Source organism: Zingiber officinale, chromosome 6A (assembly GCF_018446385.1).
Source record: "Zingiber officinale cultivar Zhangliang chromosome 6A, Zo_v1.1, whole genome shotgun sequence".
Lineage (NCBI taxonomy): Eukaryota > Viridiplantae > Streptophyta > Magnoliopsida > Zingiberales > Zingiberaceae > Zingiber > Zingiber officinale.
The window spans coordinates 147,028,768-147,047,084 of NC_055997.1; the positions used below are offsets into that span (position 1 = coordinate 147,028,768).

At 39.5% G+C, this 18,317-nt stretch overlaps 1 protein-coding gene across 2 annotated transcripts; it reads right to left on the reverse strand.

Annotated features, from left to right (window-relative positions):
• Positions 1–804: 804 nt before the first annotated feature.
• LOC121998575 (ABC transporter B family member 25-like) lies at positions 805–12,633 on the reverse strand. 2 transcript variants are annotated; one of them, XM_042553552.1, is made up of 18 exons: positions 12,408–12,633; positions 12,174–12,249; positions 10,853–10,903; positions 10,720–10,755; positions 10,575–10,649; positions 7,404–7,528; positions 7,060–7,159; positions 6,798–6,969; positions 5,963–6,081; positions 4,981–5,091; positions 4,747–4,891; positions 3,653–3,785; positions 3,489–3,564; positions 2,596–2,661; positions 2,359–2,466; positions 1,731–1,838; positions 1,455–1,652; positions 805–1,290 (listed from the first exon to the last, which is right to left on the reverse strand). In XM_042553552.1, the coding sequence occupies exons 2-18, from the start codon at positions 12,234–12,236 to the stop codon at positions 1,048–1,050; spliced, it is 1,929 nt and encodes a 642-aa protein (XP_042409486.1). In that variant the 5' UTR covers positions 12,237–12,249; positions 12,408–12,633; the 3' UTR covers positions 805–1,047. The 2 variants fall into 2 exon arrangements, with proteins under 2 accessions (XP_042409486.1, XP_042409485.1); XM_042553551.1 differs by having other exon boundaries at positions 12,334–12,633.
• Between the last annotated feature and the right edge of the window lie 5,684 nt (positions 12,634–18,317).

The following is an 18,317-nucleotide window of genomic DNA, read 5'->3' on the forward strand; positions in this document are numbered from 1 at the left end:
TCTGTCTGAGTCGCATCCTAATTTGATTCGTCCCCATTTTTTTAAACTCTGATTTGACTCGATGATTATTGAAGCATCGATCAGCACGTCTTGTCGAAGAGGAAAAATTTTTGTTATTTGGAAACCAGAGCCCTTCCTTCACTCTCTATTTAAAAGTAACAGATGATAGACATCGAGGCAAGCATTAGACAACTTTTCATTCTTTTGCTATTCGTTCGTCTTTCGTTTTCTCCTACCAGTCTCTGGAAGGATTGATTTGAATGTCGGAAGAGTCTTGCCAAGGTTGGCCTTTTGCGCCTTTTTCTAACATCTTTGTATTTTCAATTCAAAGACCTACGGTCTCAGTGGTACTCGACATCTAGAGAGCCAACCTACCAAGAAGTATGAGCTGTCGAAGCCAGACCTACCGAAGCCCAACCTAACAGAAGTCTGACCAGACTGATATTCAGCCGATTGGAAATACTCAGCCGTGTTATTTTCCTAAGTCAACCCGTTTCTTGACCTCGATCAAGGGCAAAGATTGTTTTTGGATGATCCAGAAGGAGAGGAAAAGAGGAATTCCAGTACCGCCTCGAGCTCTGGCAAGCAAAGGCCTTGAACTAAGGGAGCGGTTTGGCATGAGGCTTTTGTCTCAAAGATAATTTTAGCTCCTATGACAACAAATCGAAACATTACTAAATAAATTAGAAAATGTGCAATTACATTATCATGAAAAGTTCAAAATATCAACGACATCCGATTTCTGCCCCTTTGTAGAGTTCTAGTTCAGTCTATATTGCTTCATCATGGCATACCCAAGAACGGTGAGATTGAAAGGATTAAGTTGTTGCGGATGGTGAGAACACACGCATTGTTAAAGTTGCAGTCCAGTTACAATGCAAAAGCATTAAAACTGCGAGGTCCAAGCTCTAGAAATGCCAAGTGATAACTTGGCATCGTAGTCATCTTCAAAAGCACACATTGACACGACTTATTCATAAAAATTGACAACAATGCATCCACAGCAGTGCACACTTTTTCACATTGCCGGGATCCAAGTGAGATGAATCATACCTCAACTCCATTAAGTTTTGCACCTGTCTCTTCCGCTGTGTCGGATTTGGATCCTTGCAATTGCCTCTTCACGAGTGCAGTGTAAATACCATCCTTGCTGAGAAGATCGTCATGGGTACCTCTCTCAGCAATCTGTCCATCGGAGATTACGGCAACTGTGTCTGCGCTCTTGACTGTTGAAAGTCTGTGAGCTATCACAAGAACAGTCCTTCCTTCCATCAGGGAATCCATTGCATCCTGCACCATTTCAATGAGTAGCGTCACTAAAACATAAATGATTCTGAGTAAAATTGATAAACATAAGCCAAGTTTTCACTGTCAAGTTATATTCTGGAATAACCACTAGTTTATTAAGATTTGTTTGAAAAAGACAAAAGACAGATAGTGCAGTTGATATGTACCTGCACTAAATATTCACTCTCAGCATCCAAAGCACTTGTGGCCTCATCCAACAGAAGAACTCGTGGATTCATCAGTAAGGCTCTCGCAATGGCTACTCTCTGTTTCTGGCCGCCAGATAGTCGTATGCCTCGTTCACCAACCAGTGTCTTATATTTGTCAGGAAAGTTGGATATAAACTCGTGAGCATTTGCCATTTTCTGCCATATTGTAGGAAGCTTCAATCAGAAAAATTCAACAGTTTAACTAAATAATTGGCCAAGAATGTAAAAACTTACAGCAGCATTTTCAATTTCACTGACAGTGGCTTTTCCATCAAATCCGTAAGCGATATTTTCTTCAATAGAGCAATTGAAGAGAACAGGCTCTTGACTAACTATGCTAACCTGCAATTTTGTAATTACTGGTGAAAGATACACTAGAAATAATGATCAATGCAATATCAATGAAATATTTTGTTCGTGAACTTCTCTTTCTATTCTTTTTGTCACAATGTAAACTATAATCTCATGAAAAGCTTCACTGGTTAATACTAGCTTTTATTTATTTCGGTCCTGATGCTGTATGCTGGATGCAGACAAGTTCAAATTACTGCTGCATTTGAATAAGGTTGTCACAGATTCCTAGCTTATTATTTGTGAGATCTCTGTTGCATGGTCTATAAGAAAAATAAAAAATAATGCCCTATCTCAAGATAAAAAGTTATGCAATATAGTTCAAGAAATTGTTATCGAACCATGTAACTCCTAGAAATCAAGTAGAAAATAGTCACAACCTAACCGCTATAATGCATAGATCGTTGAAAGGGGTGTCTTATTCGCTAGAATGTGATTCATTGAGATACTTGTGTATTTACCATATCAGAAGATATACTCAAGCAGTCAAGCTAATTTCCAGAAAAATTACCTGTCCGTGAAGATAACGATGTGATATATCAGGTAGTTGAACACCATTAAGTAGGATTTTTCCCCTAAGAGGATCATAAAACCTTTCAATTAAATTCGCTATTGTAGTCTGCACCAGGAATAATATCCATCAGTACTGATGTTGCATGATTGATGAAAGAAATGCTGCAAAAGATCCATCAAATGACATGGTCAAACTAATATAATGACATTAAGTACGAAATTATCTATAAATTACTTTTCCACCACCGCTTGGCCCAACAAGTGCAACCTTTGATCCAGGCTTCAACTTTAATGTAATACCCTGGATGAGAAAATTATTTAAATTAGCCATTCTACAGATCTTTCCAGGTTTTTAATGACTTTTTGTAGGTATACAGCCCATTATTCAGATGAATAGCATATTCCAAGAAAAAATAACATAAAATAACTAAGTTCAAAAATATTTCATTACTAAAATTCTTAACCATGTCCATCTAAGTTAGGAAACTACGAGCATGCTTATATTTTAAAGTCATTGCACTGAATCATAGATTTGCGCTATCTTCTGATCTTCACATCAGCCAACAAATAGTCCACTACAACAATTTTATACATTTTTGGAAGATAAAATCATTTCAAAGTCTCAAATTGCCAGTGGATTACTCATCAAAGATTTTAGAATTTAACAAAAACATGGGATATATGTCTGCGTACAGGTACAAGCAATTAATATTTGGACCTGTAGCAACTTAACTTACAAATGCTATTCACTGATTAGTGGTTAGCATATATTAATCATCATTTTCCAGGTGACCTTTTGAATGCAAGAAAATCGAAAAGGTTGTGAAATGGAGTTTCTTATATTTGATAAAGCCACCAGTAAAAACTTTTTCTGCAAAGCTTTATGTGCACTCTCTAAAGGAAAAGTTTGTTGATAATAAGTAGAAACAAATTCTTTTTCATTTAGGTTTAAACACACTTCTTCCTTGTGGCAATCCACGTTATACAGAAAAAAGAATAAACAGAAAATTAGATACTTATAACGAGCATATGCTGAAATCTTTAAAAGATGAATCAAATTATTTCCTAGGTGAACCTGAGTGCACATTAATACTAAATTTAGACTCACTTAAATGTACTAGATCATACCTTAAGCACCATGTGAGTAGGGCGAGAAGGATAAGCAAACCAGACATCATCTATCTCAACATCTCCATCTTGCTCACTAACCAATCAGGAATAATATTATATGAGAATACTCAACTTTCAAACTTGCTTTCAGCATAACACAGGTTCTGGATACTATAATCGACCTGACAGGGCATACATCCCCTGATTTTGGCATGGAGGAGACACGGTCCAAAAGCTGAAAAACCCTTTTGCTTGCACCAGTAGCTTTCATTGCTGTTGTATATAATCCTGACAAGGCTGACACCGACGAACCAACTGCATCAAGAATGGAGAAGACAATAAGCTTTTGATTATCAAAGGATGTCAGCTAGCCTGCAAGGTTAAGTAAAAAGGTGAGTATTCTAGCCAGCCATATTGTTATTTAAGATATACAATCCCCTACTACTCCTCTAGCTAGGCAACTTTCCTTCTCTGTTGATCTTGAGTAGAGTTGGAGTCGTCTCAATAGCTAATATGTAATAAGAATCAATTTAGCCACATGGATTGTGTTGCGCAAGGGAAGCTTCGAGGTTTGCATTGGTGAAAGTTGTCTTGTTCCCTCAAGTTATAAAACTGCTTACATGGCTTGGTGGAACTCATGAATTAGATTACCAAAATGCTGAACAATAAATTTGGCAATGAGAGGAATGTGACTACAAAAACCAAATGTTGAGAACCAGTGGACGATAGGACCAGAAAATTATATTTGGATTTGGGAATATAAGTTCAAGCCTTTCTGTTTCAAGGTGGAACTTAAAAAGTCACACTTCTGACACTTGATCAAGCTGAAGTGAACCTTACCCCATGAGCTTATTGATTACCTGACTTCTCCAAGGAGTAAAAGGTACCTAATATGGCTTTTAGAGAAAAATAGAACTAGAAGAGCGAAAAATAAAGTGAATAAAACAAGCACCCCAAAATCACATTTGCTACCACACTCATCGCACCACAACTATTTCAACCACGTCCACCATATCATCACTGAATATTAGGCTATTATTATCCACCCCCATTCCTCATAACAAACATCTACACAGGGATGGTACCGGTCCAGCTGCTAATCACTAATACAGCATATATCAACCTTGGCAGTTGATAACATCCAATCTTGCTTAGAAATTGGTTTCCACAAGGAAAATCCTTGATTAAATAAATCTGGCTGAGGTGAAGGAATTGCCTTCGGATTTTTTAAAAAGTTGGAGAAAAGAGAAATACAAGTAAGACTTTGACAGAGTACCTGTAAGACTATAAAGGATGAAAGATGTGAGATCTCCTGTTGTCATTGATCCATTTATGGTTAGATTAGCTCCATATATCACTACAACCACAACAGATAGCGTTGATGCTGCATTCAGCCCTCCAGAAAAGAGACCAACAACTTTCTAGAAGGTATGAAATGTTCATTGGTCAATGTATAGTTTTTTTTTTTTTTTTGTTATATTAAAAAATAAATCAAAGCAGAAGATCCTACAGCTTGCTTGAGTCCAAGCTTCAATGTTTCATCTACTTTTTCTGAATAGCGTGATATCTCATAGGCTTCTTGAGCAAAGGACCTCACAGTGCGTATGGCTCCAAAAGATTCCTGGATTATCATTTTTTTATTATTTGTCAAGGCAAGTGTAGAAGAAAATATAGTCTGACAAAAAAGATAAAATTCTGCCAAATCATAGTAAAATTAATCAATTAAACACTACAATATTGAAACAGAATTACAGAAGCAAAATATGAACCTTTTCTACTAGATAAGAACATACCAGCTAATACCAAAAATACTTCAACATCATATTTTGCATAATTTGCACAACAATGAAAATCTCTAATATTATTCCAAAATATTACCAAAAAGATTTGTCAAAGTATTCAACTTCACTAAGGAAATGATGGATCAAACATAAATCATGGTAGCAGAAATCACAACCCGACTCATTGTTTACTACCAGAAGGCAATGGGCTGAGTCAAATTGTCACCAGAGCTAAATTATCAATATTCATGATCCGAGCCATAAACATAGTATACCCGCAGATGTGGGCAAGCCTACACTAGTGCATCTGTAATTCTTCCTTTTCCTTCAAATCCCTATTAGTCTCTTCTCACATTCTCATCCACATGTCAATCATCAGTTCTTCTCAGTGGTTTTCCATCATTATACGCCCCACCCCCATCATTTAGATCGGAATGATAAGTGAAATCAGTATCAGCAGGGAAAAAATAAAAAATAATAAAAACACAATAGAATAATTCCATCTAAGAAGTACTCTTAAGAATAACACATTTTATGTTTCATATTATCCTAGATTATTGATAATACATGATAAGATAATAAGTAACAGAATTAACTAGGTTAATAACACCGAATACATCATCATAATTTGAGATGAAGGGTTTCTGAAACATTATTTTAATTAACTACATCTAAACATATAACAATAAGGTAAACTTGGATCTAACAAACCTCTGCAATTGAGGCTGCAACAGCTGCTGCAGCTTGAGTCTGGTGGGAAAGTTCACGTAGATAGCGCCCAAACTTCCGCACAGCAATATAGATAGCTGGAACTACAACAAGTGCCAACACTGTTCCAAGAAGATTCCACTAACATTATACATTCATGCAATCAATTGCAAGATTACTGTACTACAAATAAGTCTCATAACAAGTTCAGAAGCCAACAGAAATAACATCATCACATAGAAAAATCTCTGTTTACTGACAAAATTCACATTGCTTGAACAATGGTGAATACTAGGAAGTACAAAGATGAAAATGTTTTATCAGCACAAACTTCCTACACAGTTGTGACTTTCCAGAAACTACATTACTTATCATAAGATACTAAAATATATCATATTGGTTGAGTTCACAACAACTCATTGTTTATGCTCCTGGATCTAGAAACATCAAAAGACATCGAAGAAGCATGCATAAGAAAACAAACATAGCAAGCATTTGTGGTTTTCCAGTTGACTCACTGCACACAACTTTGTTAACATAGGTAATTTTATCATTTAACAGTTCAAAGTATGATGGTCATCACTATTATCTTTTTTCACCTTCCAAGCATGGAGTTCATGTCAAGGTATATGTTGTATATTCATGCATGTTATCCAAGTTCAACATTATTTTTGAGTTTTGATCTAATGATAAGAAAGATGTATCTCATTAATAACATGCCATAATTCCAGAAAATATTTAAAAAATAGAAAGCTGCTATTGATAAGATAAGATGTATGGATCCAATACATTATTAAAAACTAGCAATTCATGTTTCCCAAGAATATTCAGAACTCACATGTCAATTTCCATGATGTGGAAAACATAAAACCAAGACCAACAAGTGTGGTGGTAATGTTACGCAAAGCCTCTGACAAATTTGTTGTTGCCGCATTTTTTATAATTTGTGTATCTTCGGATAATCTGCTTAGCAACTCTCCCGTGCGAGTTACGTCATAAAATGCAATTTCCTAACAAAAATATATCTTAAACATTAATAAACAAAATCTATTTGTCCGTTGTAGTATCAAACAAGATATAAATAAGCATCTTTAACTCACTTGGTTTACAAGATGAGCAAACAAATCTTTTCTTAGACGAGCAACCACTCTCTCACTGGCAGAGTAAAACAACCATGCTCGCAAGGCCGCACATATTGAACTGAAAGATCAGACCATAGGTAATAATACTTCAAAATCTATTGTATTTTTCCAACATGTTCATTATTTAATATTTATTAAAGATCAAACAAAAACCACATCATAGAAAGTGGTTGTAAATATAAAAATGCAAAATATAAACAATATAATGGGAAATCACTCAAGCAAACATCTAAAAAATTCTATTAAAACCAAATCCAAATTAATCACAAGAAAAACAAGTGTTAAGATAAAAATAGACATACCCTATGATAACTATCAGCATAATATCTACTACGGTATTTTTAACAGCATCTAAAGCTTCAGATTTCTGACCAGGCTCTTGAACCTCTCTTGAAACAATGTCAATTATCTTCCCACCAAACTTTGGCTGCAACATCAAAAGAATAACCAGTAAAGTATAATATGGAGCTTATAAACTTTCTTTTTGACAAAAATAGATATCAAGTTTATAGTACCAAAAATTTAATTTTGGTAAAAAAATCAATGAATATACCATTAGTCAGTTCCATCATATTAGGATCCAAGATAACAGTTATGAAGGTGGATGTTTCTGAATCATAAGATTTCTTCTAGCACTCTAATATTGAGCTTGCCAAGGTGACCCATAACACATGTAGATGGAATCAAGGGTTTAAAGTTTAATACCAAGCTAGGGTTTCAGTGCCATGACTCTTTTTCGTATTTCATCCTTCAATCAGGAGAAGGAGATTAAATGCTAAAAGACATGGGAGGGGAACAGTGGCGTAGCCACGTGGAGAAGAGGGGGTGCAACTGCCCCCTCTCACATAATTTGTTAAAAAAAAATAATACTATATATTTGAAAGTCCTCGCCGTCATTTTGATCGGTCAATTCATCACCGTTCATTGCCGGAAATTGATCACATATTTGGAAAGTCCACAACCTAAGCTATCCATTGGTACCACTTTTACGAGAAAATATCGCAACTTGAAATATTAAGTATTGAATTTTAAAAATAAAATATATAATAATAAACGGATGAACTAAATCATAGGACATGAAGTGAGGATAAAAGGGTAGCCGGGTGCACGAAGCTCCAGCTATACGGAGTCCCAGGGAAGGAACCATTGTACGCAGCCTTGCCTGAGAGGCTGTTTCCAGGATTCGAACCTATGACCTTTTGGTCACAAAGCAACAACTTTACCGTTGCACCAAGGCAACAACTTTACCAATGTTAAATCAAAATTGAATCGGGTTTGAACTAAATCCAAAGAGTGGGTGTGGAGATAAGGATTATGTTGGTTCAAATCGGAATTGATTTGGAGTTGATTTGGTCAAGTTATGGCTAAACCAAGTTTAAGGTTTAAATGGGTTCGATCGATTTAAAACAAATTACGATATTTTTGAGGAAACATTCTATTTCAATTTTCTCTCTCCCTTTTCTCCCTACGCACATTGCAGCCCCGCCATATTGTATGCCACCCTTTCACCCATCCCTCTCTTTTATTTTTCTCTTCCTCTTCTTCCCCATTTGCTTCTTCCCCTTCTCTTCTCCAACGGTAGTAAACCCATAATTTTTTCCTCACCTCTTCTCAAGCACAAGAGCTCTCTTTTCTTCTCCTTTCTCTTCTCCAGCAAGCAAGAAACGTAACATTAGTTGCTTCCCTCTTCCAACAACAAGAGCAACCGTTAGCCCACGCATCTTCTTCCTCTTCTCATGCTTTTTAGGCTTTTGTTGACACCGCAAGAATATCCACGTTTTGCCTTGCCTTGATCTCTTTGTGTCGTTGTCAAGCTCACCGAAACTAGTCTAGGTTGCTAACGAAGAAGGTAAAGCTCTCCTCTTTTCTTCTTCCTCCCTATCTTCTCTTCTCTATTTTTCTCAAAAGCAATGATTTCCAAGAAGAATAAGTTATTTATTTCTTCTTTTATGTTTCATTAATTGAAGGAGAGTTGAAAAATATAAACTTTATGTTATTAGGTTGCTAGTTAGGATGATTATTTAGATCGCAATGAATGTCAAATGTAGAATGCTAAATATTATGAGGAAGCGAGATCACAAATGATTTTTCGACTTTGAATCATAGATAAGCTTTGGGGATCGGCAGATCGTTGTTTCAACTAGAACCAAGGGTAATAGTCGAAATTTTTGAATTTAAGTTCATTTTTAGCTCTTAAATTCTAAATTTAGGCTTTTAGAAGGTGAAAATGGATCTACACTAATATTTAGAATTTTAAAAAATTGTCCCTCCTAGTTGAAAATCCTAGCTACGCCCCTGGAGGGGAAGAGCAGATGAACCACAGGACTATCAATAGTAGGAAAGAGGAGTGTCACGAGAGTCGTAGAAATCAAGATGTATCTATATCTTAGTTATAATAGAGTCAATTCAAGTCCAACTCATAGTGATGAACTATTTATGAATAAAAGGGCAGCCCGATGTATGAAACTCCCACCATGCAAGGTCCCGGGAAGGATCTATTGAACGCGACATTCTTTGCAAGAGACTATTTCCAAGACTCAAATCCGTAACCTCTAGGTCACAAGCCAACAACTTTACTATTACGCCAAGATTGATGAACTATTTATAAATATAAGGAGAAATTAATTCTAATACCAAATTTCTTGGTGATTATAACACGGATCTGAAAAATTATAGGATCAATCTTAGTACAATGTTGCAAGAACCAATTGTCTCATGCAATGTTGGCACTCATTTTGTTATTAAGAAGTTATAGTCCTTGTCAAGATAGTTGCTACGTTACTCTATTTTTCTGTTCTAATACTTTAATTTAATTGATTTTTTAATTGTTATACGCTTATACTTGAGGTAAAAAAGGGAAGTGGAAATATTATGGGATTAGAACTCATTTAAGTTGATCTCAGAATGCTTAAAGTGTGTAAAAGTGTTGGCTTGTTACGGTACTAACTAGAGACTGAAGCTCCTGCATGGAGCAACACTAACCTTGATTGGGACTGATTAGTGATAATGATGCATTGAAGAACAAGGTTCAAATAATGCAAATATAATAAGATAGCTCCTGCTTAAGAACTATTTGTTTACACTCAAGTACATATTTTATATGATGGATCTTGGTGTATAATACACTAATTTTGTAAAGAATTAAATAGTGTGATAAAAACAATATCTACTTGAAAAAAAAAACAATTAGCAATCATGTTTCATGGGTAGCATTCATGAAATTGCTTGAAAATCTTGTTTCTTCCTATTTTTTTTTTCTTTTGCCCTGAGCATGTCGCCAAGGGCATTCCATACAATGTAATTTTTTTTCTAAAATAATAAATTAAATAAAAAAGACTAGTGAATGAAAAACTATACTTTCTAAACAAAAAGTAGATTGCATGATTTTGCCATTGTTCTTTTCAAGAAGTTTAGGTACATATATAGCATAGTTAGCAAACATCTTCTATTAGAAAAGGTCAACGAGTACATACAATTAGAATACTTGTGGTGGAAGCTATTAATAATGCTAATGTTGCAAGAACAAGTTTCCCTGCATCAGGCTTTGCCTACAAGTGAAAAGAGAGTCAACACACTTGCATCTTTTAAACTAATTTGAATGACTGACACATTGCTTACCAACTTTAAAATTCTACAGAAGGTGACATTTGCTGGCTGATGTGAACAGAGTACCAGTGTTAGTAACATTCATGAAAAAGAAACGACTAACATGGTAAATAGTAAAATAAACAATAGTAAGAATCCTAATCACCTGAATTGCATCACCATGTTCAAGATCTGACAAAGCACGACTAGAGGAATCCTAAATTTCAACAAGTGGCATTAGTTTAGTCTAGGGAAAAGAAACTAAATGCCAAGATGTCAATTATTTTTTCTAAATGGCATCTAGATGAACCAGTAGTAGCTCACCAGACTTAGAATATGAACAAGAAGTATAAGTTTATTTCAATTTTCAATCGAATGACAAGCTACAAAAGGACTGCACTTCTAACATTACTATAACAAAGCACTTGAATGTCCAAGTCATTGCTAGTGAATCTGCAGATTCTTCTCCATTTTGTGGAACAGTCACGGTTAAAGAATTTGCAACTTATTAAAATCGTTGTCTTATAATTGAAGCTTGTTACAAAATTGGATAGGATAGTGCAAATGTGGCATGTGAAAATAAACAATGATGGTTCAAGGTCTTTCATACCATGAAATAAATGCTAAACAAAATTTTAAAATGCTTCTGGACTTTCAGCCATAGCTCAAGTTTGTAATTTAATATTTTAATCATTGGCCAACTTAATGAAGATATTTGGAGGGTATGTTTTAAAAATTTACCAAAGGAATTAAAAGGTACCAACGATTCTCTTTATAGAGATGAACTATGATCTGAGTTTCCTAAGGTATTACACTTCTCAATTTTCATTCATAAAGTAAACAAATTAAAAATTTTCATTGAGTTATACACTCAAGAAAGTGAATGATTACCTGAATGTAAATGGGTATCACTCATTTTATTCTATTGGAAAAACCAGGAAAGTGAAATAATAACATAAAACCAAGTCTATCACTCGTTTTATGCTAAATTAGACTTATTGAGTTTTGGCACTAAGTTGAGCTTACGGAAGTAAAAAGCGATTCAAGTGCTGACAGAGTGCATCCCTCACTTTATACAAAATTACACTCACTGAGATCGATATCTGTCATTCTCATTTTATACTAGATTGCACTTGTTGAGTTCTGAGCTAGTTACACCTGGTAAAGTTGTCAGTTTCTTTATTTTAAAATAAATAATAATAACGGTAAATTTTGGAAAAGGGCGCTTCTTAACAATATTCTGAAACCGAGGGTTCGTACGAGTAGGGTTTAGGCATATCATCCAAACAAACGGCATTCATAGTCAAGGAAACCTTTTTTTCCTACCCATAGGAGATCGAAACTCCAAATTGAATGTAGGAACACTGCACAAAGCAAAAGATACACACAGACACGCAAATAAAAAAAGACACTCAAAACCCACATGAAACAGCTCCAAAAACCTGAAACGAAAATGAGCCATACTATACAGGAAGAGAAGATGATACCTCGCGATCAAGCAGCGGCCGCTTGTGGCTCGGTACCGTGATTGTCCTAGGATTCTTCCCCATCGCGCCCTCCACCCTGTTTCAAATCAGATTCCACATTTAGTCTCCGAAGCATCGTCAGAGAGCCCCGATAATGGGAGCATCAGTCGAACAGATTGACCTTAAGAAAACCCTGATGCAGATGCAGTTCAGTTTCTGAACAAAATCGCCCCAAACCAAAGCAATCTCACTCACCACCCTGATTGCCGATCAACAGGCAGCCACGGAGCCTGTCTCGGACTCCGCGAAGAATCCCCGAACTGGAAGGGGCAGCAGAAGAGAAGAAGGGGGGGAAAGAAAAATGGATCGAGAGCGAGAAAACCTTGCGGAGCAAAGCAATGTCTACATATAAAGACTTAAAAAACTTGGAGAGGAAGGCGACGACGCAGGTTTATTTAACAAAGTGTAACCACCCAAAGTTCGAAAGCGCACACTCGAGAGACCAATTCGACTTTTGTCATAACAGATCAAGTGGGAAATTAGTTTATTCCCTCAGTCACGGATGGTCCTAGAAATCCAATTTACACGTGATCTGATCTGATCTGATGAACAGATAGTCACTGTTCGTCCAATCTCAACCCTGTACTCACCCTGTACGGCTACGCTAAAAATTTAATGCTCAGAATTATAATTTCTTAACTGCTATACCACAAATTCGATTGGTTACGATTTCTCATCTCCATGTGTGTAATAAAAAAAATAAAAAAGGAATTCTTTGGATTTTTTTAAAAATAAAGACGCTTTTTTTATTTTATCCAAATTTAATTATATTCATTCAACTTTTGAATAACAAACTCACTTAATTCGCTTAGTGCCATCTTAGTACACTGTGCATTGGCAAGCGGTGGTGGGAAGGAAATATGTTTATTTAAAAAATATGTCAAGAAAAAAAAAAAGGTTAGTGCAAAGTAGGTTTTAGGTCGCCTTGTCATTGAACAGTCACATGAAGTTAAAGTTTTTTGATTTTCCATCTTAACTACTACGTTGGATATGAGTCAGCCTGGGTCAGGCAATATTATAATGTTCTACGATAGGCATTGTTCGTGTTGGTTTGCGAGCAAATTAAGACAAAAAACAAAAAAGTGCAGGCCGTGCATGTGACTTGGGATAGCGTCAACAAATCAATTTGAGCCGTTGAAATGGAGCCATCGTTAGGCACGCAGTGTCCAAGCTTGACTCTGTTCAGGGAAATCCAACAAGAAATGAATGGCGCTGTTTGAAGTCACTGTCTTGAGAATTAATTGTTGGGAAATCAACATCAAACTTAATAGGGGTTCGGATATGTTTTTGAGACGTTACCGGATACGAAAATAAAATTTCTAAAAAGATTTTTACGATAGATTTTTTTATTTTCTTTAAAAAATAAATTAATTTTCTTTTTTTTGTGTGCGTGTGTGTTTACTCAACGGACGGACCGAATCAAGAATACATTCGTGGATCAATTTTTTTTCATCTCTCCAAATCCGACGAAAAGCCATTTCTCCTCTTTTAACTGTGCATTTTAATTTCTCTCATGGCGATTGGGCTTCGCATGAGTGACCATGGACAATGGCCCCGTACGATCACAAATAACGACTGTGGACGATGAGCATGAGCAATTGCGATCAACGACTCAAGGCGATGGATGTGGTGGCCTTAGATGAGGTTGACGCGCATGACGACCAAGTGTGGCAAGCCCATGCAACGACAAGGTGTGACTCCCCCACTCGACAATAGAGTGCGAGGCCCCTGTACAACAACAAGGTGGAAAGGCTCCGTGCGAGTGCTAGGTGTGGTGGCTCTGCGCGATGGCTGAGTGAGGTGGCCCATGCAACATCAAGGTACGACTATTAATATTAGTCTTCAAAGTTAATTATAAAAAGAATAGATCTTCTAGTTCACAAATTGTGAATCAGGGAATGATTTACATAAGGTTCCTTGATTTGGATAAACCCCATCTTTATTTGTGAATCAGGGGATGATTTACATAAGGATCCTTGATTTGGATGGACCCCATCTTTAAATAGATGGGGTCCATTCAAATCAAGGATCTACATCAATGGACCATTCTTTGGTCCGCAATTTGCGGACCAGAGGATCCCTACTGAATTATAAGATGGTTAAATTTATTGGATTAATGGATATAGATTGGTTTATTATATTAAAGGTTAATCCAATAAATTAAATTCAATCCATTGAGATTAATGAATATTAATAGAGATTAATTTATCATTAATCAAAAGAAGATCAAGAGACAAAAGGTTTTTGGAATTCTTTTCATGAGATAAAATTTTATTTTTCTTCTTTTTCCTCTCCATCCTCTCTTGGCTGAATCTCCTAGAGTGGCTAGTACAACGAAAGTAGTTTCTCTCCGAATTATGAGTTTGTGAGACGAACGGGAGAACATGTTCATGTGGATACTAAAAGATGCATGAACACTTGATCGTACTGAGAACTACCGAGGACAAAATTATTGTCGGGAGTTTGTGTTTACGCAACAAAAGTAAAATTGTCAATTCAACTAATATACGATTTTCTTCACATAAATCTTCTAAAAAGGATCTTGATAATTGATCCGGTAGTAAGAGCGGACCCCCCTGCAAAGTCAACGCCCAGTGGAAGTCACCGAAGCAGCCGCCCATCCGGGGAGAGTGGTCCGACCTGACGGACGGCCGTAGACAGCCGGTCCGACCGGATTGCCGGCCGGCTCGCACTTATGGTTGGAAGGCACCCTGTCAAATCGGGGTTCCGACGCTCAGTTGAAAAGGTCATGGACCGAGCTGACCTTTTGACCGACCAAAGTCATAAAGCACCCCTGCTTATTAGTCTCCACAAAGCACTAGTAAACCACTGCGAATGTCCGGCCGGATGTTGAGGGAGCTGTCCGCCCGGACGACAAGTTTGGAGCAAGGGAAATGGACAGGGGACTTCTTTCTTTGACAACCGGTAGGTTTCACGTGTGTGCCATGCTCCAAATCTTGTGACAGGGGATTCTGCTGTCCCATCAAGGGCATGCTTTGACTATAGCGATATGGGTCAGGTAAGCTTTCTGACAGCCGCATACCTAGGAAAGGACAGAGGACACGTATGCACCTCGGTACACGTGCCCAAACCCTTCCCAGCTCTATATAAAGAGCCTCAGACTTCGCCGGAGGAAAGATTTTTTCCAAGTATTCTGAGACTTTGGGAGCCACCTTGTTCATCGTAATTTACCTGACTTGAGCGTCGGAGGGTCGCCGCCGGGAACCCCCTTCCCGGCCCGACTTCTGTGCAGGTTAGCCGGAGCATCGCGCCACCGGTTGGAGATTTACATCAGCGGAGATCTACATCTGGTGGGAACGCACCTACATCCGACTGGAGGCAATGGACGAGGCTGGAAGAATACATACCGTGGCACTCTCACAAGAAGAGTTGGACGCTCTGGTCGAGATAAGGGCCGCCAAACTTGTGGAGCAAAAACAGAAAGCAGCAGCCGAACGACCGGAGCAACAAGCAACGTCTGCGTCGGGTGGCCGAGCGGAAGCACCTCCAGCCACTGTCGCATTCCATCGAGCCTTATTTCGTACCCCTGAAGCTGTACCAGCTCGAAGGGATAGAGGATCTTCTTCAGACGAGATGCCTAGGCGAGATGACAGAAAGGGGAAAGCTCCCCGAGCGAACTCATCTCCCGAGCGGATCAATCGCCAATTTTCGGAGGCTATTCTGCGAGACTATCTGCCCAAGCACTACGTGCCTCCGACGATCGGCGAGTACAATGGAACAACTGACCCGGATGATCATCTGGGTAAGTTTGATAACACAGCCACGCTCCATCAATACACCGATGGAGTAAAGTGCCGAGTCTTTCTTACCACTCTCTCGGGATCGGCTCAACGGTGGTTTCGGAGGCTGCCGGACGGATCCATCACAAGCTTCAAGGACTTCCGAACGGCCTTCCTCCACCACTTCGCCAGCAGTCGGCGTTATCAAAAAACAAGCGTAAGTCTGTTCGCCATCAAGCAAGAGGCCCGGGAATCGCTTCGAGCTTACATCCAGCGATTCAACCAAGTGGCGATAGACATTCCAACGGCCACTTCGGAAACCATGATGAATGCATTCACACAAGGCCTAGTGGATGGAGATTTCTTCCGATCGCTCATCCGAAAGCCGCCCCGGGATTATGATCACATGCTACATCGAGCCAACGAGTACATTAACGTGGAAGAAGCGCAAGCCGCCCGGAAAAAGGAAACTCCAACCGAGCGGGCACCTATTCAGGCCGAACGGAAACAGCACGCCGCTCATCAACCGCCGAGGGGACCAAGGGCCGAAGCAATCCGCTCCCCTCGTGTAAGGTCCCAAGTACAAGAAGTAGCTGCCGCTCGAAGCAAGCCAAAGAAGAAATGGACCCCTATGTTCTGCTCCTTCCACCGGACGGATACGCACAACCCAAGGGATTGTCGAAGCCTTCCCTTCGTGGCTAATCCCGTTCCCAGGAAGGCCGAACGACGGTCTCCTTCCATCGACAAGAGGCAAAGGACCCATGAAGCCGATCGGACACGCACCGAGAGGCGACATCAGCAGACGCCCGATCGACATCGATCTCCAAGGCAGGAGAATCGCCGAGCGTCAAGAGAACGATCCCGGCCGTCCGCTCGGGAAGAGGAAAATAGAAGCAATACTTCCCGAGGCGAGATCAACGTTATTGCTGGTGGGCCGACTAGAGGAGACTCCAACTGAGCCAGAAAGGCAGGCGTCCGGCAACTACAGATCCACGCAGTCGGTTGTAGCCAAGAGCGGGCAAGTGGACTGGAAATCACTTTCGGGCCCGGAGACTTAGAAGGAGTAGAAGTGCCCCACGACGACGCTCTGCTCATTAAAGCGGTAATAGCAAATTACACTATTCACCGCATATTTGTTGACACAGGGAGCTCGGTCAACATTATATTCAAGAAGGCGTTCGATCAGCTGCAAATTGATCGAGCCGAGCTGCTACCCATGACAACGCCGCTCTACGGGTTCACGGGTAACGAAGTACAGCCGGTCGGACAGATCCGGTTGGCTACCTCACTGGGAGAAGAGCCGCTCAGGAGGACCAGGACAATAAACTTCGTGGTGGTCGACTCTCCTTCGTCCTACAACGTCATTTTGGGACGACCGGCGCTCAGCGAATTCCGAGCAGTCGTCTCAACCTTCCATCAGAAGATCAAGTTCCCTGTGGAGGACAAAGTAGGAGAAGTACGTGGAGATCAGCTAACAGCTCGGCGGTGCTATATAGAGATGATCCGAGCAGAAGCCTGTTCCGCTCGGAAGGCGCCCCGGATCGAGGTACATGCCATAACCGAGAAACCTCCTGCTTTAATTTATGATAAAAAGGAGGAGGTTCAGATCCATCCGACCCGATCGGAGGCCACGACTTTTATCGCCTCTGATCCGGAGGAAGCGAAGGAGGAGGCGATCCAATGCCTCCAACGAAATCATGATGTCTTCGTCGTCACATGAGTTGTCCGAATTTCGCCGAGCATAGCGCAAGATGAGTTGCATGTCCGACGGGACGCTCGGCCGAAAGCAGAGAAAAGGGATTTCAGCCGGAATGCCATCATCCGGCGGAAGTAGAAAAACTCTTGAAGCGTGCCACATACGCGAGGTGCGGTTCCAGCTGGTGGCTAACGTAGTATTAGTCTCCAAGGCGGCAAGTGGAGAGTCTGCATCGACTTCGGGACTTAAACAAAGCATGCCCCAAAGATTTTTATCCCCTGCCGGATGGACTCTACGGCCGGCTGCGAGTTAATATGTATGCTCGACGCCTACCAAAGCTATCATCAAGTGCCGCTCGCCCGTGAAGATCAAGAAAAAGTTAGCTTCGTGACTGCCGACGGCACATATTGCTACAATGTGATGCCGTTCGGATTGAAGAATGCCGGAGCCACCTATCAACGCTTGATGAACAAAGTGTTCAGGGAGCAGATCGGGCGGAATCTGGAAGTCTATGTGGACGACATTCTTATCAAATCAGTCCAAGCGGTCGATCTCTTCAAGGACATGGAAGAAACCTTCCGAACGCTACGCAAATATGGAGTCAGGCTAAATCCCCAGAAGTGCCTGTTCGGAGCAAAAGGAGGGCGTTTCTTGGGGTACATAGTGACC

Excerpts from the sequence above, each read along its gene's own strand:
- LOC121998575 (XM_042553552.1), bottom strand. The coding sequence starts at position 12,236 with ATGGGGAAGAATCCTAGGACAATCACGGTACCGAGCCACAAGCGGCCG. Across the intron at positions 5,092-5,962 it reads TTGCAGCCTCAATTGCAGAG|GAATCTTTTGGAGCCATACG; the intron begins GTTTGTTAGATC and ends ATGATAATCCAG. Across the intron at positions 4,892-4,980 it reads AGCTTGGACTCAAGCAAGCT|AAAGTTGTTGGTCTCTTTTC; the intron begins GTAGGATCTTCT and ends CATACCTTCTAG.